At 41.8% G+C, this 19,801-nt stretch overlaps 1 protein-coding gene across 3 annotated transcripts; it reads right to left on the reverse strand.

The window, feature by feature from the left end:
• Positions 1-6,144: 6,144 nt before the first annotated feature.
• LOC121582159 (beta-hexosaminidase subunit beta) lies at positions 6,145-18,993 on the reverse strand. 3 transcript variants are annotated; one of them, XR_006003320.2, is made up of 14 exons: positions 18,613-18,993; positions 17,805-17,956; positions 16,485-16,550; positions 15,720-15,766; positions 15,512-15,622; positions 15,257-15,358; positions 14,804-14,936; positions 14,402-14,582; positions 13,685-13,771; positions 13,428-13,500; positions 12,736-12,910; positions 7,018-7,108; positions 6,681-6,864; positions 6,145-6,569 (listed from the first exon to the last, which is right to left on the reverse strand). XR_006003320.2 is itself a non-coding variant. In XM_041897781.2 (14 exons), the coding sequence occupies exons 1-14, from the start codon at positions 18,867-18,869 to the stop codon at positions 6,506-6,508; spliced, it is 1,644 nt and encodes a 547-aa protein (XP_041753715.1). In that variant the 5' UTR covers positions 18,870-18,987; the 3' UTR covers positions 6,145-6,505. The 3 variants fall into 3 exon arrangements, 2 of the variants coding, with proteins under 2 accessions (XP_041753715.1, XP_041753716.1); XM_041897781.2 differs by having other exon boundaries at positions 6,760-6,864; positions 18,613-18,987; XM_041897782.1 differs by lacking the exons at positions 15,720-15,766; positions 17,805-17,956; positions 18,613-18,993 and having other exon boundaries at positions 6,760-6,864.
• Between the last annotated feature and the right edge of the window lie 808 nt (positions 18,994-19,801).

The following is a 19,801-nucleotide window of genomic DNA, read 5'->3' on the forward strand; positions in this document are numbered from 1 at the left end:
TGGCCGGTTTTAATATTCATTACACCTTTCAGAACTATTCAACAATAAATAAAAATGGCTTTTTAAAATGTAAAACCAGAAGTGAAATTCTGATGGGACTGCTTGCTTGGGGGTGTATGTTGAAGGTTCCCCTCATAAGGAAAGCTAGAATTTATGTGGATAGATTTCTTCTAGTTGCATCATTGAGATAATGAATATATTACTGTTTTTGATTATTGTTATAAGGAAAAATGAAGGCCAGGCATTTAGAGAATGTGTTTACATTATTTGACAGCCAGTTCAAGGCCAACAGTAGTAGCTAATTTTAGAGTTGAGCATGGGCGTAGGTCTGGGGGTCCTCCCTCAGAAATGTTTGGCCATCTAAAGAATTTCCTGCATTTCTACTAGGGCTGTCCCCGACAAAAAAATTATAATCTTGGCTGACCAACAGTAGTCTTTTCTAATCGATTGGTTGTAATTTTAAAACGTGTATTTTTCCATATATAGACACACCCTATGTGTTTTAATAAAATAAACTAGGCTATATGTACTGAACTTGTTTGAGCTTTAGGCAGGCTGTTTGATTAAATAATTATGACACACAAATGACTCAAGAGGGAGCCAGAGAGCAAGATAGCCTAACCAGAAGAAGAAAAAACTGTTCCCGACCCTCCTCCCGCTGCTGCTGGCCTTCACAGATTCTGCCATTATGCACCTGAAGTTGCCGGTAATAGGCTGCTACACCAGCGGTCAGCAACCTTTATCATTTGGAGTGCCAGTGTATCTTACCATTTTTACCAATCTGAGTGCCAGTTATGATTTTCATATGCACATTTTTGTGGAACAGTTTCATTTAACTTATAATAGTCTTTGTATCTCATTTTACCTTTTAGTCATTTAGCAGACGCTCTTATCCAGAGCGACTTACAGTTAGTGAGTGCATACATTTTTCATACTGGCCCCCCGTGGGAAACAAACCCACAACCCTGGCGTTGCAAGCGCCATGCTCTACCAACTGAGCTACAGGGGACTATCTCAAAATCATTATCTGTGGTTAATCTACATTCTATCTAAATCTAAAAGTAACTTATTGCCATTGCCACCTATGTAAAAAATAGCCTACATAAAGATAACACATAAAAACATTGCAGCCTGCAGGTAGAAAATATCCTGATATAAATAAATATCCTATAAATCACATTGGCTACCTGTCTGTAACAAACTTGAAATATTGTACAACTATCAACTGGGACGCCGAAACTTGCGCTGGCAAACTTGAAACATTGTATAAAATATTCTGGGCCCAGTTTCCAGCGCCAGTGACCTCGGGGCAAATACAGCTGTAGGCTATTTGTGCACAGGATAAGAAGTAATCAGGTATTTTATGACATTTCCACTGGATAACAGCATTACATTTTTCCCTTTAATGCCGAGTGGTTATCGAAAGGGAGAGCTGGAAATATTGTTCAAATACTTTGAGGAACTATTGTCATTCTCAATTGATTCTAAAATCATACTTTGTTTACTTGCTGTTTGAGTTGAAGAAAAATTACTTTGAGAAGCTCCACAGCTCATTAGTGGTGGTGAGTTAAGACAATCAGAAATACTATAAGACATCCCCAAATCAAATCAAATTGTATTTGTCACATACACGTGTCTAGCAAATGTTATTGCGGGTGTAGCGAAATGCTTGTGCTTCTAGCTCTGTCAGTGCAGTAATATCTAACAAGTAATATCTAACAATTTCACAACATTGACCTAATACACACAAATCTAAGTAAGGAATAAAATTTAAGAATATATACATACAGTTGAAGTCGGAAGTTTACAAACACCTTAGCCAAATACATTTACACTCAGTTTTTCACAATTCCTGACATTTAATCCTAGTAAAAATTCCCTGTCTTAGGTCAGTTAGGATCACCACTTTATTTTAAGAATGTGAAATGTCCGAATAATAATAGAGAGAATGATTTATTTCAGCGTTTATTTATTTAATCACATTCCCAGTGGGTCAGAAGTTTACATACACTCAATTAGTATTTGGTAGCATTGCCTTTAAATTGTTTAACTTGGGTCAAACATTTTGGGTAGCCTTCCACAAGCTTCCCACAATACATTTAATTAATTTTGGCCCATTCCTCCTGACAGAGCTGGTGTAACTGAGTCAGGTTTGTAGGCCTCCATGCTCGCACATGCTTTTTCAGTTCTGCCCACAAATTTTCTATAGGATTGAGGTCAGGGCTTTGTGATGGCCACTCCAATACCTTAACTTTGTTGCCTTAAGCCATTTTGCCACAACTTTGGAAGTACGCTTGGGGTCATTGTCCATTTGGAAGACCCATTTGCGACCAAGCTTTAACTTCCTGACTGATGTCTTGAGATGTTGCTTCAATATATCCACATAATTTTCCTTCCTCATGATGCCATCTATTTTGTGAAGTGCACCAGTCCCTCCTGCAGCAAAGCCCGCTCACAGTATGATGCTGCCACCCTCGTGCTTCACGGTTGGGATGGTATTCTTCGGCTTGCAAGCATTCCCCTTTTTCCTCCAAACATAACGATGGTCATTATGGCCAAACAGTTCTATTTTTGTTTAATCAAACCAGAGGACATTTCTCCAAAAAGTACGATCTTTGTCCCCATGTGCAGTTGCAAACCGTAGTCTGGCTTTTTTATGGCGGTTTTGGAACAGTGGCTTCTTCCTTGCTGAGCGGCCTTTCAGGTTATGTCGATATAGGACACGTTTACTGTGGATATAGATACTTTTGTACCTGTTTCCTCCAGCATCTTCACAAGGTCTTTTGCTGTTGTTCTGGGATTGATTTGCACTTTTCGCACCAAAGTACGTTAATCTCTAGGAGACAGAACGCGTCTCCTTCCTGAGCGGTTTGATCCCATGGTGTTTATACTTGCGTACTATTGTTTGTACAGATGAACGTGGTACCTTCAGACGTTTGGAAATTGCTCCCAAGGATGAACCAGACTTGTGGAGGTCTACAATTTTGTTTCTGAGGTCTTGGCTGATTTCTTTTGATTTTCCCATGATGTCAAGGAAAGAGGCACTGAGTTTGAAGGTAGGCCTTGAAATACTTCCACAGGTACACCTCCAATTGAATCAAATGATGTCAATTACCCTATCATAAGCTTCTAAAGCCATGACATCATGTTCTGGAATTTTCCAAGCTGTTTAAAGGCACAGTCAACTTAGTGTATGTAAACTTCTGACCCACTGGAATTGTGATACAGTGAATTATAAGTGAAATAATCTGTCTGTAAACAATTGTTGGAAAAATGACTTGTGTCATGCACAAAGTAGATGTCCTAACCGACTTGCCAAAACTATAGTTTGTTAACAAGAAATTTGTGGAGTGGTTGAAAAACAAGTTTTAATGACTCCAACCTAAGTGTATGTAAACTTCCGACTTCAACTGTATATGGACAAGCATTGACAGAGCGGCATGGACTAAGATACAGTAGAATATTATAGAATAGAATACAGTATATACATATGAGATGATTAGTGAAAGATATGTAAACATTATTCAAGTGACTAGTGTTCCATTTCTTAAAGTGGCCAGTGATTTCAAATAGGCAGCAGCAGCCTCTAATGTGCTAGTGATGGCTATTTAACAGTCTGATGGCCTTGAGATAGAAGCTGTTTTTCATTCTCTCAGTCCCAGCTTTGATGCACCTGTACTGACCTCGCCTTCTGGATGATAGCGGGGTGAACAGGCAGTGGCTGTGGTGGTTGATGTCCTTGATGACCTTTTTGGCCTTCCTGTGACATCGGGTGCTGTAGGTGTCCTGGAGGGTGGGTAGTTTGCCCCCGGTAATGCGTTCGGCAGACTGCACCACCCTCTGGAGAGCCCTGCGGTTGCAGGCGGTGCAGTTGCCGTACCAGGCGGTGATACAGCCCGACAGGATGCTCTCAATTGTGCATCTGTAAAAGTTTGTGAGGGTTTTAGGTGCCAAGCCAAATTTGTTCAGCCTCCTGAGGTTGAAGAGGCTCTGTTGTGCCTTCTTCACCACACTGTCTGCGTGGGTGGACCATTTCAGTTTGTCAGTGATGTGTACGCCATGGAACTTGAAGCTTTCCACCTTCTCCACTGCGGTCCCGTCGATGTGGATAGGGGGGTGCACCTTCTGCTGTTTCCTGAAGTCCACGATCATCTCTTTGTTTTGTTGACGTTGAGTGAGAGGTTATTCTCCTGGCACCACACTCCCAGAGCCCTCACCTCCTCCCTGTAGGCTGTCTCGTCATTGTTGGTAATCAAGCCTACTACTGTTGTGTCGTCTGCAAACTTCATGATTGAGTTGGAGGCGTGCTTGGCCACGCAGTCATGGGTGAACAGGGAGTACAGGAGTGGGCTGAGCACTGTAATTATAATAATACAGGGCCTAAAATTAACACCCGCCACCTGCCAAATGCAGGTAGATTTTGACGTTGGCAGGTGGTCAGGGCTCGACAGTGCGAGCATTTCACTTGCATTTGTGAATAAAAATAGTGAAATATGATCACATTCATAGCAAAGTAAATGCTGCAGTAGCTGTTTTATAAATGAGAAACTACCTGTTGCACAGATTCCAATTGGCAGCGGGAAGAGCTTCACAGGATTGGTCGACTTGATTACCAACCAGCGAATGACGTGGCGGGTGAAATCCAGAGGATGGCCATTTGTTTGAGGCCAAACCCCTCAGCCAATTAGATGACCTGGAACTTCTACAGGAGGCCATGGAGGTCAGGGAAGCTCTGATATAACAGGTCATGGAAATGACATCATCATCCCAACTCAAGACACCTCAATTGGTAGATCACGAAGCAAAACGTTTGGGAACCCCTGATCTAGTGTGGATGTAGGAAGATACTCCTACTGATAGCTAACATCACTTTACAAACGAGTACAGCACAAACCTGTGTAAAAGCTATGAGATGAACCACCCAGAGATTCTACAGTTGGTATTTCAATTGTTCTCCTTCACAGGTTTGACACGGTTCCAGGAGGGGGAGAGGAAGAGGCGTGGTTTCGTATGATATGTTATGAATCCAATTTGTACAATATCTTATGAATTTGTTGTGCTTAAGATCCTGGACAGCATCTTCAAAACCTGCACAGAGACATCGTTTGATAGTGTTGTGCACACAATGAGATCTCTGCCTATGTACTGTACTGTAGTCGTGTCGTGGATTTGTGAGTGTCCATAGAAGAGGAGTGTCCATAGAAGGAGAGTGCAAATAGGAGTCTCCATAGAAGAGGTGTCCATAGAAGTGTCCATAGAAGAAGAGTGTCCACAGAAAAGAATTGTCCATAGAAGAAGACATTAGCAGCAATACAGTAGTGGGTTTGTTGGTGATAGTAGTACAGCGGTAGTAACAGTGCCCCTAATTGTAATACTGGGCTGGAGCTTGGGATGTCACTGGAGGTGACAGTGTGGGAGGAGCACCTGAGCTCGGTGACTTGGCTCAGAGACGAGGGGCTATCCGGGACATCCAGTTATGTCCCAGGTTGTAATGGATCTAATCTTTCCTCCTCCTGTTTCAGGGCTACTCCAATGCCCTGCAAACTCTGACAACGCCACCTTCTCCTTCCAGCTGGACAGCTACGAGGCCATGAACCTCCAGCACCAGAACACCCTGTTCAACAAGATGGCTGGCCTCGCCTGATGACATCACCTCCTGTTCCTGAACTACAGGAAATGGCTGCAGGATTTGCGATTGTTGCACTTCGAAACTGAACAGTTGGGGTTTGACAAATCTCGGCATCCAGTTCAAGTATGTGGCATGGCCGTGTTGTGTCACAAGAGACTAGGATTGGACTAATGGACTTTTGTACCAAACTGAGCAAGAGCACAATTCAGTGGTTATAGTATGTTTCTGTGGAATATACATGGATGTTTGAATGTAAATGTAAGCCAGGAATGCCACTGTCAATACTCTTGTAAGGGCGTTTGCTGTGCAAACAGATGAATCAAGAACATGGTACTCTGTGTATGTTGGCATACAGTACTGCTGCTGAACATATTGTAGTGGTGGAGGTATGTCATTCAAATGTATAGATATTGTATGAAAGATGCTCTTGTGATGAAAAGTGTCCCCAATGTGTCATTTCCATGAGTTTGTAAAACTATCACAATTCAGGTGTCCACAGCACTGTACACAGACAATTTACCTTGCAAAGGTTTATTATTATTAAGTCCCGTTTGGCTCAGTTGGTAGAGCATGGTGCTTGCAATTTCAGGGTTGTGGGTTTGAATCCCACGGGGGACCAGTATAAAAAAAAAGTATGAAACTGTATGCACTAACTACTGCAAGTCGCTGTAAGAGCATCTGCTAATTGACTAAAATGTAATTATTATTAATTTAAAACATACATTCATATTAAAATAAATGGCTTTCTAAAAACAAGATCAATGTGACATTGCATGGAATGAGGATTGTTCTGGAAAACATTGTTAAAAATACAAATTTTGGCTCGTATCAGTGCATCAATCAAGTCATGAAGACGATCACAGTGGTCTTCACTTTTCATACCCCTTTGTACTCATGTGCACAGTAACCTGTAAAAAGAGGCTCAGCTGGGATACCACGCCTGGGGAGGAGAGGACAGGAAGAGAGAGTTACAAGTCAAGAGAGAGGACAGGAAGAGAGAGTTGCCACATTGTATACCACAGTCAAGAGTTGATCATAATCTTTTACACACCTGTCTATAACAGGGGGCCACCATAGAATTAAATAGAACAGCAATTAACAGAAGTATGCATCTTTATGTCTCGACATACTGGACCATGCGACAGCGGTGCTTGGCCAGACGACTGTAGGCATCGTTTAAGTTCCTCACATCCCTGTCACTCCACAACCGCTCCCCCACAGCACTGGCACGGGGCCTGAGGATAGGAGAGAAACACGTTATGGGACCAACAGACTTCTTAGTAATGAATGTATAGGCTATAACATTGCTGAACATGTGTGAGAAAGATGAGAGAAAGGATGTTTTATGATTATTATTGATAATATTTATGGGGTGTTGTGTGGTGTACCAGAGTCTAGGTGTCAGGTTGGTAGCATCCACATATTCTCCCCACAGACATGCCTCTCCCCCAATCACCAGCTTTTTCTGGGTATCCGTGCCTGGGTTCACAAGGTCAAAGGTCAATTAGGGGTCAGGGGGTAATCACATTCACATAAATGTTTACATATGATGTTTATATATGCCCATTTCTGTATTTAATCTTACCATGGGAACAGAGTTTTTGGAGGTATATTTTTTCTGCTACTTCAGTCAACAGGCTTGCACTTAGTTGCACAGAAATCCAAACCGTGTGACCATTGGCTCATAAGAAAAAAAGCAGATGGCTTTTGGCATGGAGGGCGTTTTCCCTATTCAGACTCAGAGCAGGTGGGTGACCTCAGAACTGCGTCACATGAATCCATTATCACTCTAGAACAGGAGGGCCAGGGGCCAGGCAAAGTATTTCTTAATCACAAACCATAAAAGCAAGTCAATCACTGTATTGGTCTTTGCTGCCCTACTGTTAATATAGAGTGAAGTATTGTCAGTGGTGGAAAAAGTACCCAATTGTCGTACTTGAGTAAAAGTAAAGATACGTTAATAGAAAATGACTCAAGTAAAAGTGAAAGTCACCCAGTAAAATACTGCTTGAGTAAAAGTCAAAGTATTTAGTTTTAAATATACTTAAGTATCAAAAGTTAAAGTACCAAATCATTTCAAATTCCTTATATTAAGCAAACCAGGCAGCACAATTTTTTTTTCTTTTTTTTCCATTTACGGATAGCCAGGGGCACACTCCAACACTCAGACATCATTTACAAAAGAAGCATTTGTGTTTAGTGAGTCCGCCAGATCAGGTAGTAGGGATGACCAGGGATGTTCTCTTGATAAGTGCGTGAATTGGACAATTTTCCTGTCCTGCTAAGCATTCAAAATGTAACAAGTATTTTTAGGTATCAGGGAAAATGTATGGAGTAAAAAGTACATTATTTTCTTTAGGAATGTAGTGTAGTAAAAGTAAAAGTAGTCCAAAATATAAATAGTAAAGTAATGTACAGATTCAAAAAATGACTTAAGTAGTACTTTAAAGTATTTTTACTTAAGTACTTTACACCACTGGATATTGTGATGAGTGTTGGGCCAGTGTGTAAAATGACCAACTAAAAACTCCTCAAACCTTAAAATCAACAAGAACCAAATAAGTTGGACATTGAGGATGCACGAGTCATACCAACACAGCAAAGAAAAGAGCCGAGGAATAGTACTTTCCCAGAAATAAAGCCTCTCTCCAAAGCATTTAGATAGGCTGCGTTTACACAGGCAGACCAATTCTGATCTTTTTTTCCAAATTGGTCATTTGACCAATCACATCATCTCTGAAAAAGATCTGATGTTATTGGTCACAAGACCAATTATTGGACAACATTTTCAGAATTGATCTGCCTGTGTAAATGCAGCCATATAGGGGACACACCATTGAAGTTCTGTGGGTCGGCCTTGTAAGCGGCCTGCCAGTCCTGGCATTAGGAGATGCGGTTGTGGTACCAGGGTGTGGAGAGCAGGGTCTGGTAGCCTGATGCTGTGACCCTCGTCATCTCAGCCTGGTACTGCTGCTGGTTGCCTTTCCACACATGGATTAGTGAGTCTGCCTTCAGCTACATACACTACCGGTCAAAAGTTTTAGGACACCTACTCATTCAAGGGTTTTTCTTTATTTTTACTATTTTCTACATTGTAGAATAATAGTGAAGACATCAAAACTATGAAATAACACATATGGAATCATGTAGTAACCAAAAAAGTGCTAAACAAAGTTTATTTCCTTCTTAATGCGTTTGAGCCAATCAGTTGTGTTGTGACAAGGTAGGGGGGTATACAGAAGATAGCCCTATTTGGTAAAAGACCAAGTCCATATTATGGCATATAAATAAGCAGAGAGAAATGACAGTCCATCATTACTTTGAGACATGAAGGTCAGTAAATACGGAACATCTCAAGAACTTTGAAGGTTTCTTCAAGTGCAATCACAAAAACCATCAAGCGCTATGATGAACCTGGCTATCATGAGGACCACCACAGGAATGGAAGACCCAGAGGAACCTCTGCTGCAGAGGATAAGTTCATTAGAGTTACCAGCCTCAGAAATTGCAGCCCAAATAAATGCTTCACAGAGTTCAGGTAACAGACACATCTCAACATCAACTGTTCAAAGGAGACTGTGTGAATCAGGCCTTCATGGTCGAATTGCTGCAAAGAAACCACTACTAAAAGGACACCAATAAGAAGAAGAGACTTGCTTGGAACAAGAAACACGAGCAATGGACATTAGACCGGTGGAAATGTGTCCTTTGGTCTGGAGTCCAAATTAGAGATTTTTGGTTCCAACCGCCTTGTCTTTGTGAGACGCGGTGTGGGTGAACGGATGATCTCCGCATGTATATTTCCCACCGTAAAGCATGGAGGAGGAGGTGTTATGGTGTGGGGGTGCTTTGCTGGTGACACTGTCTGTGATTTATTTAGAATTCAAGGCACACTTAACCAGCATGGCTCCCACAGCATTCTGCAGCGATATGCCATCCCATCTGGTTTGGGCTTAGTGGGACTATCATTTGTTTTTCAACAGGACAATGACCCAACACACCTCCAGGCTGTGTAAGGGCTATATGACCAAGAAGGAGAGTGATGGAGTGCTGCATCAGATGACCTGGCCTCCACAATCCCCCGACCTCAACCAAATTTAGATGGTTTGGGATGAGTCGGACCGCAGAGTGAAGGAAAAGCAGCCAACAAGTGCTCAGCATACGTATACGTGGTAACTCCTTCAAGACTGTTGGAAAAGCATTCCAGGTGAAGCTAGTTGAGAGAATGCCAAGAATATGCAAAGCTGTCATCAAGGAAAGGTGGCTATTTGAAGAATCTCAAATATAAAATATATTTTGATTTGTTTCATACCTTTTTTTTTTTTGGTTACTACATGATTTCACATGCGTTATTTCATAGTTTTGATGTCTTCACTATTATTCTACAATGTAGAAAATAGTAAAAAGAAAAGAAAAACCCTTGAATGAGTAGGTGTTCTAAAACCTTTGACCGGTAGTGTACAGTAGACACACATAGATACACATGCAACATGTGGTTGAGAAATAGCCTTAGTATTTAGGAGTATTATTAGCACTAATTAGTGTAGAGTAGTATTTTTGGGGGAGAAAGACATTTAAAACAAATGCCACAGCAGAGCTCTCCATGGATAAGCTTGCATCAGGGTACATTCAAGATGCAAAACCACAGAGCAGGGACCAATTGAAGGAGCTTTCCTCTTGCAAGATGCTTCCGGTGGAGTGGTTTTCATCAGTGCATTGGTGTTTGTATCTCTTCGTGGTAGACATCACAATACAGATGGAGCAAAGTTCCAAAGTTGCCTGCATTTGTAAGGTTTTACAGTGCATTCGGAAAGTATTCAGACCCCTTGACTATTTCCAAATTTTTGTTAAGTTACAATATCCCCATAATGACAAAGCAAAAACAGGTTTATACATTTTTGGGAATGTATTAAAAATAAAAAATGGAAATATGACATTTACATAAGTATTCAGACCCTTTACTCAGTACTTTGTTGAAGCACCTTTGGCAGTGATTACAGCCTCGAGTCTTCTTGAGTATAACGCTACAAGCTTGGCACACCTGTATTTGGGGAGTTTCTCCCATTATTCTGTGCAGATCCTCTCAAACTCTGTCAGGTTAGATGGGGAGCATTGCTGCACAGCTATTTTCAGGTCTCTCCAGAGATGTTAGATCGGGTTCAAGTCCGGCCTTTGGCTGGGCCACTCAGACATTGAGACTTGTCCCGAAGCCACTTCTGCGTTGTCTTGGCTGTGTGCTTAGGATCGTTGTCCTGTTGGATGGTGAACCTTCGGCCCAGTCTGAGGTCCTGAGCGCTCTGGTGCAGGTTTTCATCAAGGACCTCTCTGTACTTTGCTCCGTTCATCTTTCCCTCAATCCTGACTAGTCTCCCATTCCCTGCCGCTGAAAAACATCCCCACAGCATGATGCTGCCACCACCATGCTTCACCGTAGGGATGGTGCCAGGTTTCCTCCATACGTGACGCTTGGCATTCAGGCCAAAGAGTTCAATCTTGGTTTCATCAGACCAGAGAATATTTTTTCTCATGGTCTGAGAGTCCTTTAGGTGCCTTTTGGCAAACTCCAAGCGGCCTTTCATGTGCCCTTTACTTAGGAGTGGCTTCCGTCTGGCCACTCTACCATGAAGGCCTGATTGGTGGAGAGCTGCAGAGATGGTTGTCCTTCTGGAATGTTCTCCCATCTCCGCAGAGGAACTCTGGAGCTCTGTCAGAATGGCCATCGGGTTCTTGGTCACCTCCCTGACCAAGGCCCTTCTCCCCCGATTGCTCAGTTTGGCCCGGCGGCCAGCTCTAGGAAGGGTCTTGGTGGTTCCAAACTTCTTCCATTTAAGAATGATGGAGGCCACTGTGTTCTTGGGGACCTTCAATGCTGCAGACATTTTTTGGTACCCTTTCTCAGATCTGTGTCTCGACACAATCCTGTCTCAGAGCTCTATGGACAATTCATTCGACCTTATGGCTTGGTTTTTGCTCTGACATGCACTGTCAACTGTGGGACCTTATTTAGACAGGTGTGTGCCTTTCCAAATCATGTCCAATCAATTGAATTTGCCACAGGTGGACTCCAATCAAGTTGTAGAAACATCTCAAGGATGATCAATGGAAACAGGAAGCGCCGGAGCCCAATTCTGAGTCTCATAGCAAAGGGTCTGAATACTTATGTAAATAAGGTATTTCAGTTTTTTATTTTTAATACATTTGTCAGTATGGGGTATTGTGTGTAGATTGATGAGAATTGTAAAAAAATAAAAATAATAATTGAAATCCATTTTAGAATAAGGCTGTAACGTAACAAAATGTGGAAAAAAGGAAGGTGTCTAAATACTTTCCGAATGCACTGTATGTCCACTTCTTGCTCACAATGTTTAACATGTTACAGTGTTGCTGATCTTGAATGTAACCCTGATATAAGAGAAGCATTGTGCAGCTGGGAAACAATGCATTATGAATGCCAAGTGAACATGTATAGAAAGGAAAATAACTGACAATGTAGGAATTGTCAGGGATAGTATCTGGAAAGTAATGCATTGCAACAAGCTATGAAAATTTATATTTCGGGCCACCTGTCAATGTTGTAATACAGTGTTTCTCAATAATGGTCCTGGGGACCCAAAGGGGTATTTTAGATTTTTCCTAGAAATAAACAGCTGATTCAAATGATCAACTCATCATCAAGCTTTGATGATATAAATCAGGTGTGTAGTGCTAAGGCAAAAACAAAAGTACCCCTTTGGGTCCCCAGGACCAGGATGGAGAAACATGTGTAATAGATGTAAACAAGACACTTTTTCAACTGAATAGGCTGCTCTCAAAACCACCAAGAGCTAATGCCACAACAAAATAGTGCCAAACCCACCTTCCAGCAGTGACCATCTCTGTACAACACAACTTTCGCCCAGAGAGCAGACATTTCGATACAGCTGTACAATATTCAAGCGCAAACCTGTTGAGTGAGGTCTTTCAGTTTTTAAGCACTATTTTGGCATTTTCAGCTTTGGAGTGTTAGGCCAAAAAAATCAGAGCAATTTCCATCTCTCCTGGAACACTGTCCTTTAGATTTTTACACGTTGGGAGTATAAAAACACCATCTGATGAAGACAACTGACCCTTGAAGCCCAGCGGCTCGGCCCTGTAGTACTTCTGCCAGTCCTGTCCGTAGCTAATGTAGTCTAGGTACCAGGGGGCAGAGAGGATGGTGGTGAAGCCTGCCTCTGTCACCTTCTGAAGCTCCTCCTCCACCTTGTTCCCCATCCACACATGCACTACCGTGTCCGACTTCAACTGCAAGTATTACACTGATTTGTTAGGACTCAGAAAACATGTTTGTCTGTGTATTATTTGTGGATGTGGTGGTCAGACTTGGGTTTCAAATAGCCGATCGATTCAAATACTTTGAGCGTTTGCTTGAGTCTGAGGGAATTAGATTAAGCTTAATTGAATCCCCTCTCTGCCTGGAGTGCCAGATGGGTGGTATTTTCCGTTTTGGGACTTTTGTATTGGTCTATTCATCCAGGCAAGCTCAAACAGGCACAGATACACTGTACATAGACTTTAAGTATGTGAACCAAGGTCTGGTGGTTATCAGATAGAGTTGGAAAGGAAAAGCTAATACTAACAGGGGGGAAACTATAGAAGCCAAGCCATGAAGCTAAATGTACTACTATGTAAACACCAGGTAAGAAGTGAGTAAGGTAACTGAAGATATTTTGATTATAGAAATATCAGAATTTGATTTCAGAAACATCAGAGTGGCTGCTTTTCTCTCTTTCAGTGCTGATAACTGCTGTTGTTCAGTTACCTTTACTCCATTGTCAAATACCTCCTGCCAGATCATGTAGCCCTTGTTGGTAGTGGTGACAATATCCAAGAGCCTATCACGTGACAGAAAATAACCACATGATAATGTGAATAATTAAGCTTCAGAAAAAAAAGAGTGGAAATCAAGGAGTGGAAATCTTTGACAATATATGGATAAGTTACGGTTTCTCAGGTTGGCCGAATGTCTGATCAACGTAATTTGTTTAACTTTAAGGCCATGTCTGAATGAAGCCACACCTCTGGATGTAGAATGATTCCAGCTTGCTGTAGTCCGTCCCAAAGCCTTGCTGCTCCATGAACTTCTGGATGTCAGGGTTGGACTTCCTGTGGATCAGAGGCAGAAAGTAGAAGTGTTTTTATTGATGTGCTTGATCAGATCAAATCAAATTGTATTGGTCACATGCGCCAAATACAACAGGTGCAGACATTACAGTGAAATGCTTACTTACAGCCCTTAACCAACAGTGCATTTATTTTTAACAAAAAAAGTAAAAATAAAACAACAACAAAAAAAGTGTTGAGAAAAAAAGAGCAGAAGTAAAATAAAATAACAGTAGGGAGGCTATATATACAGGGGGGTACCGGTGCAGAGTCAATGTGCGGGGGCACCGGCTAGTTGAGATGGTTGAAGTAATATGTACATGTGGGTAGAGTTAAAGTGACTATGCATAAATAATTAACAGAGTAGCAGCAGCGTAAAAAGGATGGGGTGGGGGGGGCAGTGCAAATAGTCCGGGTAGCCATGATGTTGGCCAAGACACAGCCTACAGTACTGTTTCTGTGATTTAATTTCCATTGACTGTCAAACAAGCCAGTGTCACATGGCTGTTGGCTATTGACAATTATTGTGGTCATATAACTTTGTAGTGGATGAGGAGTCTGTGGTTCAGTGGGTGCTGAATATGTTAACTGTAACTCCCATTGGAAAGTGCATGTTAAATGTCCCTGTCTCACCAGCAGCTGAAGTCGACCTCGTCTCCTCCCAGATGGACGTAGGCATCAGGGAACACTGTGCTGACTTCCTTGAAGAACATGCTCATAAAGTCATAGGTGGTGTTGAGGATGGGGTTGACTGGTCCGAACGAACCAGAGGGGCTGGCTCCAGAGTAACAGGGGGTCAGCAGGTCCTTCTGCCCTGGAAGGGCATGAGTGAGAGGGGTGCATTCGAGAGGCAAGAGGAGTCATTTGGTGCAGATAAAACGAATGCAATATCAGGTAGCTGCATTTTTCAGTTAAATTCTTACAAAAAGATTATGAAAATGTGCATGTCTTAAAGACAAAAGACTACCCTGACCCCATAGAAATGAACCCCTCGATACAGCCAGAAAATGTTAATCTGAATGACCCCACATTCACCTTTGCCCCATGACTGAGTGTGCCCAGGGGTGTCAAACTCAGGGACAACCCGAATGCCCCTGAGGCGAGCAAACTCGATTATCATCTTCACATCAGAAGGCGTGTACACATGTGTGTATGGGTGGTATGCTCCCTGCAGTCATGCAATAGAAAAAGTTATCTACACACAATTGACATCTATATAAAACATGCATAATTTATGGACATGTACTGTACTTCATGATCACAATGAAGATTAGACTGGTTATATATCCCTACATCTATGATTACAGATGTGTTAGCAATATGATGGCTCTACCTAGCCCTCCAATAGGCTTTGTGAAGCTCCGACCCTATCCTTTTCACTTTCGCTATATCACCTTCAATCATCTAGTCCTTTCAGGTGTGTGAAAACTGAAGGCATAGCAGCTGAAATGGGACCAAGATATCAATAACAACGCCCACCACACTCACCTGTTGACTCAGCTGGGGGAAGGTACGGCTCAGGTAGGGGAAGGAGGGGTCATCTACTATGTGCCAGTGGAAAACATTGAATTTGTTCCACGCCATGGCTTCCTGTGTATGGATCGGGGGAGAACAAGATGTTATGAGTATAACGTTATGTTATGCCATTAACAGAAATGGAAAATGATTTGATCATATGGCCAACACAAACATTTAACCATAACAAAGTGAACTGAAATCAGGATCTATGTATCATCCTCTCACCAGATTGGCTAAGATGACTTTGATGGGCAGGAAGTGACGAGAGGTGTCCAATAAGAGGCCTCGATGTGCAAACCGTGGGAAGTCGTGAATGTCTGTCCTATTGATGCTTTTCTGTGAAAAAAAAGAAATGCAAAATTAAAGTATTATTGAAAAATTGCTACAATTTAAACTATTTACATATAATCACATGGCACTAATGCAAACTTACTGCTCCATATTCATCCTTATACACCAACTGGCTAAAAGTCTCCAGACCTAGCACATAGACAATGGTTAATCAACAGAGTCACAATCGCAACATGATTGCAAACACATGCTTTACAACTAGAGATGTGCATCTTTCCAGGATGTATGGGCTCCGATACGATACAGGAAAGATACGTTTTAGTTTAGTTTGAAATGATTTGTGAGATTCGGTTTGATGTGAGTTGTGTGTGTGTGTGTGGGTGTGTGTGTGTGTGTGTGTGTGTGTAAATGATGTATGTCTATGGTGTATGTACTATGTAGGCTCCTGTGTTGAGCCATAAGGGAGACTAGGCCTCTACCCCCCCCCACACACACACACACACACACACTTTGGTTCTGAATTAACTTGTCATTTTTGCAGATGAAGTGTTTGAGCTAGTATCAATGTATCAATATTTATCGTTTAGAAATGAGCTATGACATTAGCTATGACATAGCCAATGAATACATTGCAACACTTATGGAGTAAGTACTTTCTGTAGCTCTCAAGGTCTAGACACAAGAAACTCTGTAAGGCAACCACAAAAGTTGCACAAGGGTTATGAAACAAGTGAAATGTTCTAAGCACGCAGAACAATAAAGGGTTATTACAGTACGAAAATAGAGGAAGAAGTGACGGTCTTGAACAAACCTCTTCATCAGAATATAAACATAGTGTGTAGAATAAAAGCCATGACCCCTACCTCTGTGTGTGTGTGTGTGTGTGAATAAAAGCGAAGGACCCTACCTCTTAGAGCTCCCCACACCTTAGGTGCTTTCAGCACAGCAACAGGAGAGTCCACTGACAGTTCGTCTGTGGAAAGGCAGAGAGAACACAGTAAGTCCTATGTTTTTATTAATTTTTTTAAACATCTGATAATGCCTATTGATTCAAAGACATGCATTTGTCATCCATCCAGGTAAGTGAATGTTTCTTCTTTGATGTGTGAGTAAATACATTCACTTCTCTATTAGTTTGGGGCCTTGAAACTCGTCTATGACCAAACTTGCATGTGTACTACTGGTGTGCATTCATGAAAAAGTAGCTAAGGGTCTTTACAACAAAGATCTGAACATAGAATAAACCCATTATCTCCCAAGACAATCCAGGTAATCCCTCCGTAGGATAATCTCAATTGCATTTCCTTGATTCCTCGCGTCTGCTCTCCTCAACTCCTTCTCAAAACCCATTGGATGAGAAGGTCAGAGGTCCCTCCCTTCTGACCATCTCATCCAATGGGTCTCCCTCTCGGTCGACTACTGACGTATAATATACTGGCAGACTTAAGCCGTACTACAGGATAATACTCCCCTAAACACTGGTGTGGGATGATGAGACCCCGATCCTCAATCCCTCTGGGGAGGCCCCTCCATTATACTACTGAAGTCTCTGCCATTTGCATGTATCCTGCTTCAGTCCAAAACTTGAAAACATGGGTCCGTAGTCACAGAGACTCAGAAGTGCTGATCTAGGATTAGGTCCCCCCTGACCATATGCTTTAGAAATCAGATCCTGTATGAGCACACTCAAAGTCTTTGTGCATACGGACCCTGTCTTAGAACACCAGCACTCGCACTTGTCTTTTCTTACTAGCACTGACTTTGCTGATAGCGGTTTTATTGGGGTAAAATGTACATATTATGACTGAAATATGTAGTTGTCTCTCCTAGCTACCATAAGATGAATGCATTATAATTGTAAGTCGCTCTGGATAAGAGTGTCTGCTAAATGACTAAAATGGAAATGGCCTCCCGAGTGGTGCAGTGGTCTAAGGAACTGCATCGCAGTGCTAGCTGTGCCACTAGAGATCCTGGTTCGAATCCAGGGCGGCGCACAATTGGCCCAGCGTCGTCCAGGGTAGGGGAGGGAATGGCCGGCAGGGATGTACCTCAGTTGGTAGAGCATGGCGTTTGCAACGCCAGGGTTGTGGGTTTGATTCCCACGGGGGGCCAGTATATAAAATAATGTGTGCACTCACTAACTGTAAGTCGCTCTGGATAAGAGCGTCTGCTAAATGACTAAAATGTAAATGTAAATGGAAGACAAACACCATGCCTGGGCACTCACATGATTCGTCAGATGTCACACTGGGGTAGCTGTCACACTCCGAGTCAGCTGACGTGATCCACACCTGTAATTCAGATATGTCAGAGGCCAATGCCTTCTTGCTCTTGTTTTGCCCTTGCTTTCTGGAACTGGTAAAGATGTACTCATCATACCTGAAGGAGAAGTTAGGAGGAACAAAACCAGTGTATGTCATGTGTATTAGATATTTCTTGTGGAACTGTAGATATTACTTGCTAGATATTACTGCACTGTCGGAACTAGAAGCACAAGCATTTCGCTACATTCGTAATAACATCTGCTAACCATGTGTATGTGACCAATACATTTGATTTGATGTTGTTTATGTGACGATTGGTCTAGAACCCCAGGAAGAGAAGGAATGTAAGGGGAATTTCTATCCATAATATACTTCAGTGGCAAGTCATTTGTATTTATACATTAATTTCTCGTACTTCTGAAAAACTTTCAGATTGATACATCTGTAGGCCTAATTAAATCAAACGTGACTACCGGCATTTAAAGCAAACGTTAATTATTAAAATGGTCATCTGCAGTTCAAACAACAATAAGCACCACATTTTGGGGTAAACAGCTTTGGGTTGGGGCTGGAGAAATGTAACCACTCAAATTCATAAACTCATGAGGCAATTATAAGTTATATTCTTCAAGAATCAATGGGTACATTCATTTAAAAGTAAAACAGTTGCTGTAGCAACCGTATATTGCCACTTTAAAAGGAGTTCAAGCAAAACAAACAAATCATGAAAGCATGCTGATGCCTATTATTCACATGACTCGGCCGTCTTACCTTCTATATGCATTTTGAAGAAGTATGCAGCTTGCACCAGAAGACGATTCTTTAGCGTCGATTATATGGAAGCTAGCACCGCTGAGTTTGAATACTACCGTGGATATTTGGACTTTCTGAGGCAACGGCCAAAGAGATCCATACTGAGAATCAGTAGGCTCCTCGTCCATTTCAGCGTCATTATAATCATAATCTTGCGCTGCCCGGCAGACAACAAGCGCGAGCAACAACGCTGCAAACTTCAGCGTCGCGAACATGATGTGCTACGTTGTTGCCAGCTACCAGTCAGCTGACAACTGGCGAGACGGTAATAGATCCGAGAGGGCGAGGCTTGAATCAATGTGGAAATAGAACAAATCGAATCTAGCAAATCATATAAGACATCTCACAATGAGACAGTACATCACTGAAAATCGAGCATTTGTTTGGTTGATGGTCAGGCAGCCAGTGAAATATGTGACCATTGGGACTGGCTAGATGACCTTACAATCTAGCTATCTGAGGACTTTCAACTCATAAATAATGGAAAGGAAATATAAATACATTATTTATGAGTTAGAAGTCCTCAAGATAGCTAGGCTATTTATTGTAAATACCTACTACAAGTATGAATGTCTAGAATATCTCCACAAACACATTACAACATGAATATGTTTATTTGCTCTCATCCCCACCGGATGGATTAAAGTCTTATTGCCACAGAAATAGATTATGGTTAAAAAAAGCATATGGACAAAAATACATAAGCAGGTTGAAAGGTAATCTAGCCAGTCCCTATGGTCACATATTACACTGGCTGCCTGAGCATTGACCAAACGAATGTTCGATTTTCAGTGAGTGAGTACGATAAGACTTGTTAATATGACTCCTTGCTCTTTGAACGTTCTAGAATAAACCTTTTCTCAAACTTAAATTTTCTCCAGCAAGTGGCGATGTTGTCACAAAAACAGTTGTTTCAGGTTCTCTAATGAAGTTTTCATTCAGTATCACATCAACCTCAACAATATCTCCTCATTTCACAATTTCTAACTGGATTAATTATTTGTGACAATATGTTTCTGCAGTAAAACTTTTGGAATTTTGCAAATGTTGCATGCCAATATGACCTATATCCATCTAAATCATACTGTGCCGTGTCTGTCCATTATATTTCACAAATATGAACTAATTTAGCTGTAAAGACCCTGGC

This window comes from Coregonus clupeaformis, chromosome 15 (assembly GCF_020615455.1).
Source record: "Coregonus clupeaformis isolate EN_2021a chromosome 15, ASM2061545v1, whole genome shotgun sequence".
In the NCBI taxonomy this organism is placed as follows: domain Eukaryota; kingdom Metazoa; phylum Chordata; class Actinopteri; order Salmoniformes; family Salmonidae; genus Coregonus; species Coregonus clupeaformis.